At 58.2% G+C, this 13,932-nt stretch overlaps 1 protein-coding gene across 2 annotated transcripts; it reads left to right on the forward strand.

Moving 5' to 3' along the window:
- Window positions 1–6,180: 6,180 nt before the first annotated feature.
- Window positions 6,181–10,137, forward strand: LOC133220062 (transmembrane ascorbate-dependent reductase CYB561). Of its 2 annotated transcripts, none has more exons than XM_061367839.1 (7): window positions 6,181–6,268; window positions 6,973–7,137; window positions 8,140–8,342; window positions 8,498–8,596; window positions 8,673–8,776; window positions 8,851–9,008; window positions 9,563–10,137. In XM_061367839.1, exons 3-7 carry the CDS (start codon window positions 8,141–8,143, stop codon window positions 9,759–9,761), a joined length of 762 nt encoding a protein of 253 aa, XP_061223823.1. In that variant the 5' UTR covers window positions 6,181–6,268; window positions 6,973–7,137; window position 8,140; the 3' UTR covers window positions 9,762–10,137. The 2 variants fall into 2 exon arrangements, with proteins under 2 accessions (XP_061223823.1, XP_061223824.1); XM_061367840.1 differs by having other exon boundaries at window positions 6,233–6,268; window positions 6,983–7,137.
- The last annotated feature ends 3,795 nt before the right edge of the window (window positions 10,138–13,932 follow it).

Consider the following 13,932-nt stretch of genomic DNA (forward strand, 5'->3'; position numbering starts at 1 on the left):
CTTGGGGGCAGCCAGAGGCCATCTCCTGCCGTTTCTCACCAAGCCGACCCCATTCCTGGCAGCACCTCAGATTTGCAGAGAAATGGAGCATTTCTGCTGTCTGGGAAGGAAATCCCATCCCATCCCATCCCATCCCATCCCACCCTATCTCATCCCATCCCATCCCACCGAGTGGTTTGGGCTTGGAGGAATGAAGCTGATGACAACTGAGTAATGCAAAGTTCCCTCTAAATGAAAACCAGACCCGTGCCCGTGGCCTTGATAGGTCCTGTCCTGTGTTTGGGTGGTTGCTTTCTCTTCTATTTAACAAACTAAATCCCTTTCCCCCAGAGCCTGGCCCCAGCCCTGGAGATTGTGCCCATGGGTTGGCTGAGCCCATCACCCATCATCAGGGCCACCACTCCCATAGGGACACAGCCATGGAGGGGAGAGGTTTCTGGGGACAACAGAGGGAACCCCCTTCATCTGTTGGCACTGCAGAGCAGCCAGGCACCACTATGGCCCCTTGGACTGAGCACAATGGGGTGATTGATGGGGACATCATGGTCCCTTGACACAGGATGAGTCCTCCTACCAGAGCTGGGGACCCTATGAGTGTGCAGAGCCATTTCCAAAGAAAAAAAGGGATTTAGGAGCCTGCAACCCTCTGATGCCCACAAATCTCCCTCCAAAAATCACAGCTTCCCACCCTGCCCAACCGCCTCCCATGTGAGCATCCTTCATCCCCCCTAGGCCAAACCCAAACAGGCACTGCCTGTGAACCTGGATACCATGGATCCAAGGGAAAGCCGGCATCTCCCTGCAGCCCCCTTGCTGAACCCCTCTCCACAGGTCTCTGGAAAGTCCAGTTTGCTGGGAAGCTGGGAAAAATGGTTGGTTTGGCTCCAATTTGGCTGGTGCCCAAGCACTGATGAATGAGGTTTCCTGCGCCCCGCCAGCCTCTGTTCCCAGCGGGGCTGGGGAGGGGTTTTCCCGGCTCTGGGGCTCTGCAGTGTCCATGCAGTGCTGGTATCCAGAGACCCCAGCAAGGGAGGCCTTTCCCAAGGTTGGTATTTCCAGTGGGTGTCAGATCTCCATTGTGGTGCATGTGAGCATCTCCCAACGCTGGTGCAAGAGGGGCTGCTCCTGCTGTGGGACTTTGAGTTGGGCAAGGGGTCCTCTCCATGGCTGCATCTCCAAAGCTCTGTGGCATCCCATAGAATCATAGAATAGTTAGGGTTGGAAAGGACCTTAAATCATCAAGTTCCAACCCCCCTGCCATGGGCAGGGACACCTCACACTAAACCATATCACCCAAGGCCTCGTCCTACAAAGCTTTGGCTGGGATCAAGCAGAAACGCATCCTACATGCAGGTGAAGTAGCCCAGGAAGGCAGGTGAAGTGCTTGTAACCTTGAAGATATTGGTCCCTCGGTGCTGCCCTGAATCCATGCTGTGCCCCAGCGCCCACCAAGGATGGGCTCAGACACATCCATGAGGCAATCTGCAGAGCAGAGGGACTGGTCCCCACTCTCCCCACCCCTCTCAGGGGTGCTGGGGTGGGTAATGGACACCCGTGTGCTCCCAGAGTGCAGTACCACAGGGGGACGGGAGGTATCCAAGGATGTGAGAAACGTGTTGCCACGGAGACGGATGCTGAACTGCTGGCAGGGATGCAGGCGCAGGGATGCTGGGTGAGACGTGGTGTCCCCGCCGGCTGCCCTGGGCCAGGAGGATGCTTCCCTTCATCTTGCATTGCCATCACCAGCTGCGTGGAGACACTGTCCTCCCCCTCCATGGACTGCGTGTGCTGCCACACGCGTGCCATGGCCGGACGCTCACTGCAGCGTGTCTGCACTTGTGAAGGAGCAGGACTTGCTCCCTGTGTCTGGGATGAGCTCCTTGGCTTGCCAGGCCTCCAAACCCCCCCTGGCAGAGGCAGAGATGCCCCCGGCGCAGTTCCACACCCCAGAGTCACCCAGAAATAAGGAATTGAGGAGTTTGACAGCAAGTGTTTCTTAGGGGAGCTGTAAAGCATCAGTGGGAGAGGGTGGTTGTGCAAAGGATGCTTCTTTGGGGGTATTTGGGGCCCTGGTGATGGCTGGGAAGAGCTGGTGATTTTTCTGGGTATATCCCAGCCCCAGAGCTCAAGCCTGTTTTCCCCTTCTTTTAACATAAACCACACTTTTGGGCTCCCCATCCCATTTCTCAAAGTGTTGAAGGGCGCTTCAAGGCCTTCATCCGTGTGATCCATCCCTCTGAGCAACCGAGGAGCTTCTGGAGGGAAAAGGAAGGGTTCCCTCCTGATTTAAACCTCAAAAAGAGCTTTTTATATTGGCTGTGCAGCCTTATGTGTTACTTTCCCCAGTGGCTGTGGTTTCCTGGGCATAATAGCTCTGGCACCCATTGGTACAAATCACTGCACAGAGCATCCTTCTTCCTCTCCCTCTGGACTCTGAGTTTAAAGGCTCCTGCTTTATTTGCTGATGAATTCAATCAATTATCACAGTGTACCATCCTCTAAGCTCCTTTCCCAGATGCAGTGATGCTGCCACGAGGGAGAGGGGAAAAAGAACACCTCAGTAATCCAGATATTTCATCTAAATGAACAGCTTTTATTCTGATCCTATGGAAAAAAAAGGAACACCCCAAAACCTGGGGTTTGTCCAGTTTTTCCCTGGATAAAAGATGGGTTGAAAGCCTGGGGAGTCCTCTCTGCAGAGGGACGGGGTGCAATGGGCAATGGGAAGCTCACCCCCAGCCCTGGAGCAATGATTGTGCTTTATCACCAGAAGTGCACACTCAGCTCTTGAGGGAGGCTGAAGGCAGCAGAAATGTTCCTTATCAGCATGATCCTCACCCCAGCACCCACTTGCCCTAGGACAAGGGTTTATGGCATCAGGAAGCTGGTCCTGGTGCAGGTGTCAGGGACACAGGTGAGCCGGGCTTGGCTGCATGGGGCAGCCCAAGTGGGGCCATGCTCCTCAGTGAGGCTAGAGGTGAATGGGAAGGGGATGGTTTCCACTCTAGGATCTCCTCAGGCTCCATCCCCTGGGCTGGGACCAGCCCAAGGATGGGCACTGACATTGCAAGGCCCTTATAATGCAGCGAGCCATCAGCTCAGGGTCCTTAAATGATGCCCATGTCAAATCTGTGCAAGATCCCAATAGTCAGCTCCTGGGGAGTCCTTGGTCACAGAGCAGATGTGCCCAGTGCCAGGTACGTGGCTGGTAAAGCATTAAAAACCTGGTCAGAAATGGTCCCTCCTCCTTCATCCTTCACCCTTTACCCTTCATCCTTCATCCCTCCTCCTTTATCCTTCCTCCTTCATCTCTCACCCTCCGTTCCCTGTCATTCATCCCTCCACCTCCCTTCCTCACCAACCAGGGGAAGGAAAGAGGCCAACGTGTTCCCTCTGCACCATCACCCAATAAAATGTGCCAAAGTCGATTGTTTCTCCCTTTCCCCTCTTTCTTCAATAACCGAAACCAACCCCAGCTCTGTGGCACGCGAGTGTGAGTGCTCAGGGAGCGTTCATCATCCTCTGGGAAGCTTATCTCGAGCTGCTGTTAAAGCCTGGCCATAAACGTGCCTTCAGCCTCCTCTGAAAGAGATGAAGTGGCTGCACCGGCCGCGCTGATGCTATCACCCACTCGGCTCAGTGGAGCTGTGCTCCCGGCCAGCATGAGCACAAGGCAGCTGAATTGATGCCAGGAGGAGAACCAGGGTCTTTTCCAGCCAGGCTGCTCCTATCCCCAGCCTGGGAAGGAGACAGGGTCCCAAGGGAGCTTTGTTCCAGCTGGGAGTCACCCATATTCCAGCCTTCACAGGATGCCATGGAACTGGGGATCAACCCCCCGACATGAATCAGTGCTCAATGCTGAGCTACCCCCTTGGAATCAACGGGCCTTTGATTCCTTATCCTTATATTTAGTGGTAAGATGCTAACTTTGTGCCCCAGTTTTGGGTTCTGTGGGGGCCATTGTGGCTGTTTGAGGCAGCAGCTTGGCTTTGCTGAGGAGCTGGGCTCTGGAATCACCATCCTCAGGGGAAGCATCTTGCAAGCCAGCATTTCTTAGCAATAAAAACTTGATTTAGGAAGGTAAAACCAAAGCAAACCCAGCAAAGTCAGAGACTGCATCAGCAGAACGCTCATTTGATGGTGCCTGGCGGAGGGAGGATGGGAGCTGCTGGTTTCACCATCAGTTATCACTTGACGGTGCTCCTATTGATGCCAGGTTTGGGCAGGGAGCTGGCACAGCATCCACTGCAGTCCGGCACTGGAACAGGGCAGGGCTGGAGTCACCGTCCCTGCAAGTGTTCACGCACCATATAGACAAGGGTGCCATGGGTTAGGGGTGGCCCTGACTGATGATCTTAAGGGTCTTTTCCAACAGGGTCGATTCTATGGAGCTGTGGCAGCCCCGAGCATCCCTGAGCCCTGCACCAGGACCGGCAGCACTGGCTCTCCTGCCCGACATCACCATCCCGCAGCACAGGTTGGATTTCATTCTTGCCAGCTCAGGCAGATTTAATAAAGCCATTATGCCCCTGGCAATGTCTTTAATTAAAGAGCTGGTTACAAACGGCTCCCGTTGTAAGAGGAGGGTGCTCTGCATTGCAGGGGCTCCTTTGGCTCTGGAGCTGCTGCCACTGAACCCCTGTGCATGAGGCAGTGGCTTTGTCCCTGCTCTGTGGATGGGACAAGCAACCGTGTCCATTTAATCACATTGGGTTGAGGGCTGTGATGTCCCTTTGGCTGCTGGAAGGCATAGAACCATAGTTCAGCTGGATGCGGTTGGGAGCATGGATGAAGCTGTTTGTTAGTGCATTGCTGCTCTCAGCCGAGGGCAAAGCTCACTGCTTTGGCATATCCTAAGGGATGAACCCGCTCGGAGGCTTTTCCAAGGGTCTCAGCTGGATGGCGGTGTCGGACCAGGCACCTCCCAGCCCTTTCCAACCGGGACACGGCAGCACGGCTCAAGGTCTGCAGTTTATGGTGGTGTTTATGGCTCGGCGGATTCCCTGCGGTAAACAGCCCCGGTGATAAAGCCGGGCTGCAGAGGGGAGGTGACAGCAGCTCCCAGGGCAGCTCCCAGGGCAGAGCCATTCCCTGGGCCCTGCTCCAGAGGGGCTGCTCCCCAGGGTGGAGGATCAAGGTGGTGGCAATGGAACTCTGCCCTGGGCTGCAGCGGGGCCTGGACTTCGCTCTTAGTGCGACAGGTCCTCAGCACGGACCCGTGGACCCGTGGAGCCAAGGGCTGGGTTGAAGGGCCCTTAAGGCTCATCCAGTTCCAACCCTGGGACTGGAGCAGCTCCCGTATGGAGCCAGGCTGAGAGCATTGGGGCTGTTGAGCCTGGAGAAGAGAAGCTGCGTGGAGACCTCAGAGCAGCTTCCAGTGTCTGAAGGGGGCTACAAGGATGCTGGGGAGGGACTCTTCATTAGGGACTGTAGTGACAGGAGAAGGGGTGATGGGTTCAAACTGAAACAGGGGAAGTTCAGGTCGGAGGTAAAGCAAAATCTCTTCCCCGTGAGGGTGGTGATGCTGCAGCTCCCGTGGGTGCTCTGCCTCGGGTCCCTGTGAGGATCCAGACTCAGGGATGCTTCCGACCCCAGCCGGTCCCTGCCCGGTCTCTGCATCCCGGGGACGACCCAGAGCCGAGGATGCGCCCGGTCCTGGCGGCACCGCGGGCTCCTGCTGACACCTAGTGGCGGCCTGAGGGACAGACAGAGACAGAGACAGGACGGGGAGGGGAAGAGGGGGGGACCCTCCGGAGAGGGCCAGAGCCAAAAGGGGGACCCCCGCATCTCCCCCATCAGCATATCCATCTTCCCCATCATCTCCATCATCTTCCCCGTCATCCACCTCATCTGCCCGCATCATTTCCATCATCTCCCCATCATCTTCCTCCCCATCTCCCATCTCCAAGCCTTTTCCCCTCAGGAACATCCCATAGCGGAGTGGCACAGGATGCATTTGGTGCTCCTGGAGGGGCTCTCGGGGGTGCAAATGGAGGTGGGGGGTCCCCAGGGCCATGTCACCCATCCCCAACCCACCAGCCAAGGGTCCTGCAGCACAACCCCGTCGTCCCCCCCCTCACCCCCGCTGTTGATGAGTGCAGGTGATTAACGTGGCCCAATTAACCCCCTCCCCTCCCCCCCCGCAGCATGCCCGGGGTGCTACCCCCCTACTCCATCCTCCGTTGCCATGGCAACGCGGTGGCCGCATCCCTGCCTCAGACACTGTCACGCAGGGCCCGGCGCAGGCGGCACCTCCCGGCTCCCACAGGTTGGTCGGGGGGCACGAAACGGGGCTCGGGGGGGGGGGCTGCTTCAAATCCCCCTCCAATGCATTGCTCAGATCCCCCCAGCCCTGAGCTGGATGAGCCCCGTCCCCTGCATGAGCCCCCATTGAGAGCAGAGAGAGCAGAGACTGGGGATGGAGGGGGCAGAGATGTGGGGTGGGAGGGAACAGGCAGGGACCCACCATGGGATGGCTTTTCCGAAGGGCCCAGCTGCCTCCAGCTCTCCCAGCGCTTGGGGGGGTGGATTTAGGGATAAGGGGGTTCCTAAAGGCACCTCCCCATGTCCTGCTGCCGGCTGATGTGGCTGGGGGGGGGGGGGGGGTTAGTCCCAATCCCTCATCCCCAGCATGGGAGTGGGATATCCCCCCCCCGTGCTCAGGGCCAGATGTTTGCATGTGGCAGGATGGGGACCCAGTGGGATTCCCATCGGAGCCAGCAGCCTCACGGCAGTGCTGAGGATCCCTGGGGGCTGTTGTGGTGCAGGAGGGACACGGAGCCTCTCTCTGCGCCCATCACCCTGGCCTGGACCCTGCGTCCATGCCATGGCCCCAGGCGATGAGGCCGCCTTTGCAGTGCAACCTAATGGGATAAACCAATTCCCTTAACTCACTTACCCCGCTGATCCAATAAAGGTGGCTGGGAACAAAGTGTGTGCGTGGTCTAAATGCATCCCCCCTCCCTTCCCCAGCTCCCCCCAGTCCTGGCAGCACCGTGGGTCTGGCTGCCGGGTGCTCCTCCCCAGGGGCAGCCGCACTGGGGCTGGGGCAGAGGTGGGACATTGGCCCTGGTTGAAGCAGAAGCAGAAGTGGCAGCGCTGATCCCCAGGGATAACCCAGCACGAAGCAGGACGCGGGTACAGGTGGGTTGTGGGGCCCACGGGGCAAGGCTCTGTGGGGCTGGGTACCACCATGTGTCTGTTCCATGAGGGTTTGTGCAGCCCCATAGCCCCAAGGGACACTGGTCTGGTCATAGAGGGGGGGTCTCAAGGGTGCTCATCCCTGCACTGCCTTCCCCTAGCAGGGTTTGGGGGGGTTGTTATGGGGCTCTGGGGATGGATGGGCTGGGGAATGGGCAAGGGTGGGTCATGGGATGGGCCTGGAGTGGGAGGGATGGGGATGGAGGGATGAGGATTGAGGTACAGAGATGGTGATGGAGGGATGGAGCTGGGGATGGAGGGATGGGGATGGAGGGAGAAGGATGGAGGAGGGGGATGAATGGATGGGGATGGAGGGACAGGGATGGGATGGAGGGGATGGAGCTGGGAATGAATGGGTGGGGATGGAGGGACAGGGATGGGATGGAGGGGATGGAGCTGGGAATGAATGGGTGGGGATGGGGGGACAGGGCTGGGGATGGAGGGATGGAGCTGGGGATGAATGGATGGGGCTGGAGGGACAGGGATGGAGGGATGGGGATGGAGGGGATGGAGCTAGGGATGAATGGGTGGGGATGGAGGGACAGGGATGGAGGGATGGGGATGGAGGGTCAGGGATGAATGGATGGGGCTGGAGGGATGGAGGGGATGGAGCTGGGGATGAATGGGTGGGGATAGAGGGACAGGGATGGATGGATGGGGCTGGAGGGATGGAGGGGATGGAGCTGGGGATGAATGGGTGGGGATAGAGGGACAGGGATGAATGGATGGTGCTGGAGGGACAGGGATGGGGATGGAGGGCAGGACTCGCGCTCTGGGGCTGGTGCAGGCTCTGGGCAGGAGCAGGCAGCGGGGGCCGGAACCCGGAGCCACCTCCGGGCGCGGGTGACGCAGCGGCCCCGGCGGCCCCAGGAAGCGCCGGGCCCCGGCAGGTGAGGGCGGAGCCGCGGCCGCCAGCGCTCGCCCCGCTCTGCCCCGCAGCATGGACGGGGCCGCGGCTCCCGCCCGCCCCGCGGGGCTCGGCGCCTTCGTGGCGGTGTCGCAGGCGCTGGGGCTGGCGCTGCTGCTCACCACGGGGGCCTGGCTCGGGCGGTTCCGCGGCGGCGTGGGCTGGCGGAGCGCGCTGCAGCTGAACGTGCACCCGCTGTGCATGGTGCTGGGCTTGGTGTTCCTGCAGGGTGACGGTGAGCGGCCCCCGGGGGGGGGGGGATGGGGAACGGGGGACAAAGCGGTCACAAAGAGACCGGGGAAGATGCTCCTGGACCCCCCCACCTCCGTGCGCGCAGCGCCCCGCGGAGCCGGGGGACCCCCATGGGTGCTCATGGGCTCTCTCCCGCAGCTCTCCTCGTGTACCGCGTGTTCAGGAACGAACCCAAGCGATCCACCAAGGCGCTGCACGCGCTGCTCCATGGCCTGGCGCTGCTCATCGCCCTCGTTGGTGGGTGCTGTGGTCCGGGGGGTTGATTCCCGTAGGGATGGATCCGGCCCTGGTGGTAACGGGCTCCTCTCCGCAGGCATCATCGCTGTGTTCGAGTCGCACCGGGCCAAGGGCATCCCCAACATGTACAGCCTGCACAGCTGGTGCGGGATGGCCGCCTTCGTGCTCTACCTCCTGCAGGTGAGCGCTGGGGACACCCTGAGCACCCTCCCGGAGCCCCACAGAGCTCCCTGTAACATCCCCGTGCCCCACAGTGGCTCCTGGGCTGTGGTTTCTTCCTGCTCCCCCGTGCCTCCTTCTCGCTGCGGGGCCGCTACAAGCCCCAGCACATCTTCATCGGCATCGCCCTCTTTGCCCTCTCCATCGCCGCCTGCTTGCTGGGCATCACCGAGATGCTCCTCTTCAACATCAGGTGGGTGATAGGGCTGGGGGCGTTCTAGACCCCAGGCTCCCCTGCAGCCCAATGGGCAGAGCCTGGCCCAGGCTTGGGGCTGTTGCATCTCCCCCCTCCAAGGCCTCTGATTCTGCTGCTGCTGAGTCACTGCCCGGAGGATGTTTAACAAGGGCTGGATCCTGCAGTAATCTGTGGACTGGGATGTGCTGCTGCCTCTCTGCAGCCACGTGGTGCCAGAGCCCCTCAGGCTGCTCTTGTCCCTGAGGCCTCTGCCCTGGTAGCTCCAGATGCACACTGGGGTCTCCATGGGGACACAGCTATGGGGCACCTCCCTCTGCCTGGGGGAGCACATCTGGCAGGGCTGCCTATAGCCCTGGCACAGGACATTGCCACCACCTTCCTCTGCTGTCACGGAAGCAAACAGCACCTGGGCACCTCCCTCTTGCTCTGATCTGGGGGAAAGGGACCTTCCCCATGGTGCGCGCCCAGAGGATGCTGAGGGGTCCCAGGCAGGGCAGGGCCAGATCCATCCCCATCCCCATCAGCTTGAGCATCCCAATGTGTCCCCACAGGGACTCCTACAGCCACTTTGTGCCCGAGGGCGTCCTGGCCAACACCCTGGGGGTGCTGCTGGTGGCCTTCGGGCTCGTGGTGGGCTATGTCCTGACACGGGATGAGTGGAAGCGCCCGCCCCTGGCCGAGGAATTGGCCCTCTCCATGGACTTCAAGACCCTGACGGAGGGGGAGAGCCCCGGTGGTGGCAGCCAGTGATGCCCCTGGCTCCTATGGGACGTCTCCCTGGTGCCCTGGGGCTCTGCCCAGCTCAGGGCACGAGGACCCCTGGGGAAGGATGCGCTTGTCGGTGTTAACGCTGAATTCAGCCCTGCTTGGCCTTCATCTTCCTCAGCTCTGCCCTACACAGCCCCTGGTGCCCTTGAGCCTGCCCCCAGCCCCACAGGGCACAGGCAGGGGCTGGCTCTTCCCAAGGGACCGGGAGTGGGAGCTTTGGGTTTGGCCACACGTGGGGGCTCGGAATGGCGCCGGGGTCTGTGCAGGTTCAGCATCTTTGTGTGCGAAGCGTTCCCCTCTCGTGCCGTGCGTTGTCTGCTCCGTGGGCACCCTCAGCCTAATAAATGTCTGCAGCCAACCCTGCCCTCCTCCTGTCTCGCATCCTTTCATGGCCCGAGGGCCTGGGGAGGGCAGGGGCTGTTTGGGGTGGGATTGTCCTGTGCTGAGCAATGGGCACTGCAGCGCTTGGTGTTCATAGGGACACCTCCAGGGGATGTCCAGAGATACAGCACAGGGGCTTGGGTATCTCCGGGGTCTTGGATGTACCCATGGAAGTGGAGGGGACCCACTGACAACAGGTTTGGGCTCATCTCCTGTATCCCAGTGCCGCAAAGCAAACACAGCCCCTGGTCCAAGCCACATCCCATTGTCCCCCAGTCTCCCACTGTACATCCAGCCTGGCTCAGCAGCCCCAATGACACCATTCCCTGTTGTGTTTTATTAACACCCCTGTGGTAAGGGCAGAAACAGTGCTGCCTCCATCTCCTCACAGCAACAGCCAGACTGGACTCCGGTGCTGCCCTGATGTTCCGAGGTCTTTTCCTCACCATAAGAAGGACACGGAGCTGTTGGAGCAAGCCCAGAGGAGGCCACCAGGATGCTCAGGGGCTGGAGCAGCTCCGGGATGGAGCCAGGCTGAGAGCACTGGGGCTGCTCAGCCTGGAGAAGAGAAGCTGCATGGAGACCTCAGAGCAGCTTCCAGTGTCTGAAGGGAGCTACAAGGATGCTGGAGAGGGATAGGCCAAGGGGTGATGGGCTGGATGGAGCTGAGGGTGCCAACCCAAACCCTCCAGAGGTTCTATGGCACGCATGGGAAGAACCCCAGGCCAGACGCTGTCTCCAAGTGTTAACCATTTATAAATAAGTACATTTGTTCATACATACAGTTTCATTGTACAGATTACAACCTGTATACATTGGGGGCCGGGGAGGGGGGGAAATGCATTCTGTTGAACTTTTCACATCTATCTCACAGCTCACATGTACAGACAAGAAAACTCTGCTCAAGCAAATACAGCAAAGGAAAAAATATGTCATCTTCTTTCCTTACACAGGAGAGGCAAAAGCCTCCGCTGTCGGCAGGGGCTGCTCTTCCCACTGCACAACATCACAACTGTGTGGTGTTCAATATATCGGTAGAGAGAACAGAACATGCATTGAATAATATACTGTACAGAGAGAGGAAGTCCTTTACATCGGAGTTATAGAAAAGCTAAAGGAAAACGGTGGAGTGTCTTAAAGATCTTCCCAGCAAGTGTCTCGGAGGATGGCAGCAGGGAGGTGTACAAAGCACAAGGTGTGTGTACTGCACGTGTCTGTACCAAACTCAGCTCCTCGCGGGCGTGAAGACAGGAGGGAGACAGGACGCTGAATGCAACACTATGGGAAAGAAAAGGCTTGGACAGGGCTGGCAGAGTCCACGGGAGTCTCTGGGTTATCAGAGTGGCAACAGAACAGGCTTGACGTGGCACACGGTGCTGCTCCCAGGGTCTGTTAGAGCACAGCGAGGCAGCGACCCAGTCCCTGGGCATGGGGCTTCCAACCCACCCAGCATCACCCAGAAGGGACAAAGTCTTTTGGCACAGCAGCCATGGGATGCGATCCCGGCGGGTGGGACCTGGCTGCTGGCTCCCCAGTACGGTGACAGGCAGGAAATGAGCAGGAGGGAAGGATGCAGCGGGTGGGTTTGGTGTCTGTTGGCTCTCCCGGTGACGGTCACGCTGTGTTTTCCCTCGGGTCGGGCTGTAAGAGTTGAGGTGGGATCCAGCTGCACAGTCAGGAGTTGGACACGAATGCATCTTGCTAAAGAATTGAGCCCTTAGTGGTTTGTATTAGAAAAAAGAGTTTGATTGAACGCAAAGAAAGGAAAAATCCCAGCAATTATTCACACACATCTGAAAAATAAAATCACAGATTCACTCTCAACCATTGTGCTTTGTGTCCAACGTGCACCCACACAGAGCAACCAGCACGGGGTGAAGGCATTTATCCGCAGAGGTCCCGGTGGGTACCACAGCTCTTCCCCTAAGCCCTTGGTTAAACACCAGTAATAGAGGAGTTCTCCTGAATTCCCAAGGCTAAAAGCAGAGTACAACCAGCAAAGACCTTGCCTCGGCTCGCTGCGGACCCCCCTTGGCGAGGAAGAGGAGGCACACTGGCTTGCTTGTTTCTCTAGGTAAGGCAGAGCTGGCACTTGGGTTTGAGCTCGGCTTCTTCTGGGTCCCTTCTGGGCCTTTGCAGGAGGGGACAGGGTCTCTGCAGCCAGCCTGGCTCCAGACCTAACCCAAGCGTGGCTGAGGCACCCGTCACCAGCACACGCGGTGCTCACACTCACCAAGAGGTTTTCCTTTACAGGCAGGTTAAAGGAAAACACCCCCACAGGCCTGGTGCTGGGATGGACCCACCTGCGGGCACCAGGCGGACGGATGGAGGGATGGATGGAGGGATGGATGGATGGACAGACAGCACCTTGTCTGGCAGCCTGTGCCCTTCCCAGCAGTGATGCAGAGCAGGCAGCTCAGGCTGCACGGTGCCTTCACCTCCAAAGACCGATCCTGAAGGATGTGGCCTGGTAAAACCCTCCCTTTACAAAGCCCTGACAACCACTTCCAAAGCCCTCCAATGCTGTTCCCAGCATCCTCCCAGCCTGGGAGACCAAGAGCCGGTGAATCCCCACCGAGGGACACGGCAGACATGGACACCCCAAGCTGGGAGAGAAGATTCCAGCCGTGGGCACCGGTGGAAAGGGCACCTAAATACATAGCTCAGCTTCAGCACTGCCACCCAGCACACCCCAGGAACCAAACCTGGAGGTTTCCACGTCATCAAGAACCTGGTTTCCTTGTTTCACCCAAGAACCCTCTGCTATCTCAGACAGGGGCTTGCCAGCAGTGCCACTGCAGCCAGGGGGGGACAGAGGTGCTGCTGGCAGCATCATCCCACATCTGGATTACTCCAAGAGTAATTAAATACACAGCAAGGATGGACAAGGCAGCACCGTGTCTGAAACCCTGCACGTGCTCCCCAACACAGCCTGCCTGTCAGACCAACAGCTGAGATGAGAAGGTGAAGGGACATCAGTGAGCTCCACCGAGCCACGTGGACAACAGCGCGCTTCCCAACAGGACCACGCACAGCAGCACAGCACAGCACAGCACCACCTCTGCTTTTCCTCCCTGCCAAATCCAAAGGCTGACTTTGAGGACACAGGGAATGGCTTTTCCAGGGAGAGGTGTGCTCCTTATTCACCTGGGTACCACAGCAGCCACCCTGCCTCAACCCTCCCTAAGAGAATTGCTGGGGAAGTGCTTTAAAGCCACTGCAAATCATTTTGTAGTAAAAATTACTCAACCTGTTGATGCTTATATACAAGAGTCAGTTCTTGTGCTATAAATGGTCGGATTCATTGCTTCGTTTGCTTTTTTTCCTCCTTTGTGAAAAATACACGAAGAGACAAGAGCTGCTTTGCTATTTCTCTAATGAAGACACTACTCACGCTTAAATAGCCAGTATTCCTCATAGTAACAAACAGTAAAGTGCACCCATTTACAGAGAGAACAGATGGAAAACCATTAGTGCAAGAATCCTGTGAGAAATGTGAGCACGTGCTATAGTGAACAAACCCGCGCACTGAAGCCTTCCTGCAGCTTGGTGGTTGTGTTACAAGTGTGAGCTGTTGTCTTTTTCCCTTAGAACATCTTCATCAATCCAAAAGCTACACACAGAAGTGCTGTGAGGGGATGCTCCAGGACTGTACTGGGAGCACGAGGCAGTGAATAGGGAAAGCAAGGCATAGGCTCCATCACTGCTCCCACATCATCCTGTTTGCATCCCAGTGGAGAGAACCTCACCTCAATGTGAACAACAGGGATGG

Source organism: Neopsephotus bourkii, unplaced genomic scaffold (assembly GCF_033783945.1).
Source record: "Neopsephotus bourkii isolate Nb327-2 ecotype Australia unplaced genomic scaffold, CSIRO-AGI_Nbou_v1 NB_1400, whole genome shotgun sequence".
Classification (NCBI taxonomy): domain Eukaryota; kingdom Metazoa; phylum Chordata; class Aves; order Psittaciformes; family Psittacidae; genus Neopsephotus; species Neopsephotus bourkii.